Source organism: Epinephelus moara, chromosome 20, assembly GCF_006386435.1.
Source record: "Epinephelus moara isolate mb chromosome 20, YSFRI_EMoa_1.0, whole genome shotgun sequence".
In the NCBI taxonomy this organism is placed as follows: domain Eukaryota; kingdom Metazoa; phylum Chordata; class Actinopteri; order Perciformes; family Serranidae; genus Epinephelus; species Epinephelus moara.
The window spans coordinates 15,223,619-15,228,059 of NC_065525.1; the positions used below are offsets into that span (position 1 = coordinate 15,223,619).

General features: G+C 41.5%; 1 protein-coding gene across 1 annotated transcript in view; it reads left to right on the plus strand.

The window, feature by feature from the left end:
* The window catches only part of LOC126408095 (histone H2B 1/2-like), a 2,512-nt gene extending 270 nt beyond the window's left edge, over nt 1-2,242 (plus strand). The window contains exon 2 of the mRNA XM_050073464.1: nt 2,196-2,242. Coding sequence (XP_049929421.1) covers nt 2,196-2,242 — 47 coding nt within the window. The remainder of the gene's footprint in view (nt 1-2,195) is intronic.
* The last annotated feature ends 2,199 nt before the right edge of the window (nt 2,243-4,441 follow it).

Below are 4,441 nucleotides of genomic sequence, written 5' to 3' on the forward strand. Positions count from 1 at the left end.
TTGTTTACCTTGCTGAGTTTAGCTATATATATGTATATATCACATTTTTCACGTCACTATATCACCGTTTAGACTAATCTGATGTTTGTAAAGTCTATAAACACAATGATGGAACAAACGTTACTATTTCTGTGTGTGTAATTAATAACATGGTTATCGTAGATTAGCTGGGCTAACCATTAGCTGTTAGCCATTAGCCGTGTCTGTAATAACTCACTAAACTCACAAAGTGGCCCGTGAAAAAAATATTTTCTCCAGCGGATGTCTTAGTTACAACATGATTGAGCTAATTGGAGTAGTTTCATGTCGTATCCGACAGCGGGAGGCTTTTAACGGATCTGATGTTAGCTTTGCTGCTAGTGTTAACGTTAGCTGTCCCTGTCAGCTGCAGCCACTGATGCTTTCTAGACATAGTGATTTTCCAAAACTGAATAAATCCCACACATAGTAACACAAAACTGTTTTGCTAGCTCAATCATGTTGTAACGGCTGGATGGTTGATGCGTACATGCTGATTCAGGTGCTATCAGAGCCGATCCGCGCATCACTATGGCTTAATGATCAACTCAGTCAATTAAAACAACCCGTCCTGTGTTAGGAGTGTATGTCGCTGACAGAAAGAAAGAAAAAAAGAAAAGGGAAAAAAGATAGAAAAGCAGCGTACACCTCACATATTTATTTCTCACAGTTGCGCACACGTTTGGCTGGCATGCAGAAGCACCGTCTGTGTGTCGAGGGTGCGAGCCGCAGCTTCAGCTGCTCAGGTAGAGAGGCTGTGTAGCCCGGTGTGTTTTTTCGCTGATTCGGTTCTGCAGGTTCTCTGCTGGTACACTGGAGACGGGGATCAAGCAGTTTGTCTCACTCGGGATAGATTGTGCTTTTTTGGTTCATAGTTTATGATTGACGTGCGATTTATTCGCGTTTAGAGGGAATAAATTTCCGTTATAACGGAAACGTGGGCACAGTTATCTATACAAAATACACAGACCAACTAACTAACTAACTGATTGACTAACATAAACAACTGAAAATTGAAAAAAAATTAGCTTGCACCGTTAGCTCCGATAAGGGAAAGCATGAGGGAAAGCGGCTGACCGGAAGTCACGCACAAAAAAACGGAAGTTGATCACTATTTACTTCCGTGTTTGAAAATAAGGTGGATAGGCGTAGCCCTTTAAGAGCTGTCGCTATTGGGTTTATCTCCGCGCGCATGCACAGTCATGAAGATTTTCTTTGGCGCCACTTACCCCTTTTCCACCAAAGCAGTTCCAGTGCTGGTTCGGGACCAGTGCTGGTGCTGAGAACCAATTTGCTTTTCCACGGCTCGAGGTGGTTAGGGTGCCACGTCATTGCGTCACTGTATACATCAGTTAAGTCGAACAACAACAACGATGGCGGACCACGTACTTGTGTAGCTGTTACTCCTGGCACTACGAGGCTTCATCTGCATCCAAACACGGCAGATACGTCGTATTTGTGCTGCTCGACAAGATTTGTATGGATGGCAATTACGTTCCAGAACACAGGTAATCACCTAACACGGTTTGTCTCTTACTAACACTGAGATTGTTATGTTAGCCTTTGTTGTAAGCTAACGTTAGCCGGCAGAGCACAGCTAATTCACAATGCAAATGTGTAACATTATGTGTACTTATTTAGACAACTGAGGGCTAGTTTATTGTAGTTTCAGCTGGACAAAAGAGGATGCTTAGCTCTGTGAAATGAACTCTACTATTTGAAATGTATGTAAACAAACTGTATGAAAATACAAGTCAGTGATTTATGTTTAACCTCATTTTCTTAACCCATATGCCTCACTAAGAACATTCTTAGTTTGTCACTTAATTTTCTTGATAATTTTGGCTGTGTTCATATATATATGGCATCAATAGAACGTAATAAATTCAATAGAATGATATATTACACTTCAAATGTGCTGTACATTTCCTCATACATTAAATGTACAGCACATTCACATGCTATGAATGCAGATCTGCAAGACCCTGTATGTATCTGCACATACAACCATTTATGTACAGACACACATGCGCATACACATTTATTTTTCAATACAAGCAAAACTTTATTAAATGAGGCATAAGGGTTAAATAGCATGATGGATATTGATTTTAGTATTGATCACTCTCCACTCAACATGCTTATTTACCTATGCATTTTTGTCCTACTCAATGCAGAGCTGGCTCATGAAGCCCTTTGCGGACACTGGCAGATTGACCTCTGAACAACACACCTATAACTACAGATTAAGCAGTGCACGGTCAGTTGTGGAAATGGCTTTTGAGAGATTGAAAGGACAGTGGAGGTGCCTCCTAAAAACCTGCCATTCAAATGTTTGTTTTATTTAGTTCTGGTTGTGTATGCTGCACGTTTTGGCTGCTACTCTCCATTGTTTCTGCTGTTTTGTTGCTGCTTACCTGATTTTTACCTGTGTTTGCTGGACTAATTCATGTCACCAATATGGTTTCATCCTTCAGTTCAATAAATTCATAGAAATGATTATGGCTGTCATGTTCTCATTTCTTTATAAACAGTGACTGAAATCTATCATCTATGAAAAGCATCTTCATAAATGGGTAACCTGTTGAGTTCTTGACTTGTTTTTACTAGCTTTACTTGCTTGAACTTATTACATAGTTAAATTGTGCATTATTAAGTGAAAACATACAGAAGCAGACATGTCTCTTTAGAAAGGAATTTATTTAAATACAAAAAAAACATGCTAATGATAAAAGTGCATTGAATGTGCAAAACTAAAACTTCCCATGAAACACAGCTGCTCATTTCTGGGCTTGGGCCTCCATCACAGATACCATGCGCCCCATCAGTCCAAGAAACACACTGGTGTCAGTCTCCAGCTTCTGCAGCAAGGCATCATTGCAAGAACCTCTTGTCTGCCCTCTCCAGGTATTCAAGCAGCTCTGTGTTGCTGTCTCTCTTCCTCTTCCCTGTGTACAAGAATAGAAGAATCAGTTTAAAAGTTTTTCATTATTTCATAAGTAGATAAACACAGGTTCAGCAGTACAATGTCACAAACGTGTCAGCTCAACAATCAGCACTAGTCTTACGACACAGTATACAGACCTCACACCATATGGAAATGAGGATATGGGTATAAAAGTAACAGTGACAATTGTGCATAGTATTGCTGATTGGAATATGTAGCTGTCCTGGTTCAGTGGCAGCAGTCATGGGTGGTAGGAGATTGTGTATGAATGATTGTTCATTTATCACAGCACATACTTGTATTATCAAGTCATACTTTTAGGTATGTCTCCATGTTTGTATAGTGTCTGGTGAGACAAACTACTGGATAAACAGTACAACAACTCTTACCTCGTCTGTTGGCTTTGACCTGAGCTGCAGGATGGTGTTGGCGAGCTGCAGTGGAGTAGCGACATTAGCTCCAAGTTAGCATCATCTTGTTCGACGGCAGATAACTCTGTAGACCACATGAAAAACAGCGCTTTAAACAGTGACTTGTCCACTACACATTATACAATGTTTAGCCAACTGAATGTGGAGCTGGTAGGTTAGGCTGACCAAACGTCCTCTTTTGCCCACTTTTCACGTCCCGTCCGGGGCGTCCGGGGCGTCCGGGGCGTCCGGGGGTTTTTTATAAACTGATGATAATGTCCGGTTTTCCGTGTGTTTGTGTGTGTGTGTTAGAGTGCGGCACGGGCAGCATATTTCTGTCCGAACCCGAACCAAGCCCGACATAATTTAATGACCAAGGCACTGAGTTTGTGTCACACAGTGGTTACAGGCTATTTAACAGGCCGAGCGTGCTCAGCTGCGGAGAGGGAGACCTCCGTGTTTGAGACGGGAGCGGGAGACGGGAGCGGGAGGCGGGAGGTCCGACGCTTCTAGCGAGAGGAGAGGGAGAAATAAAACAAAATAAGATAAAATAGGAAAAACCTGTCTCCCTCTTTTATTTTCAGCGTTTAATCAAGGCGGAGGCGGGCGGCTGGAGGTCCGAGACTTCCAGAGAGGGGTGAGGTAGAAACAAACAGCCAATGTGTGTCTGTGTGTGTTATGTTCAGGTGTTGTCACGTAAATAATATGTTCAGGTGTTGTCACGTAAATAACAGTGCCCAAGCAATAAACAGGACAGACAATAGGATTTGATTTATTTTTACACTACATTTTCACTGAAAGCTGACCGAATCTGACCCGAGCCCGAATACAATTTATAGCTACATTTTTGACCAAACCCGGCCGACCCGTCAGATACCATCGGGCTCGGATCACCACACTCTAGTGTGTGTATGTGTCCCCTATTGGGGCCTATCTGAATTTCTGTCTTTGAGAGATATTATTTTGTAATATAACTGAATTTTCTATCCATACATATAAATTTTAAATATATTAAAATTATAAGGCATCTTTGAGTAAACTGCGAGTATCATTTAAGTAGGCTATG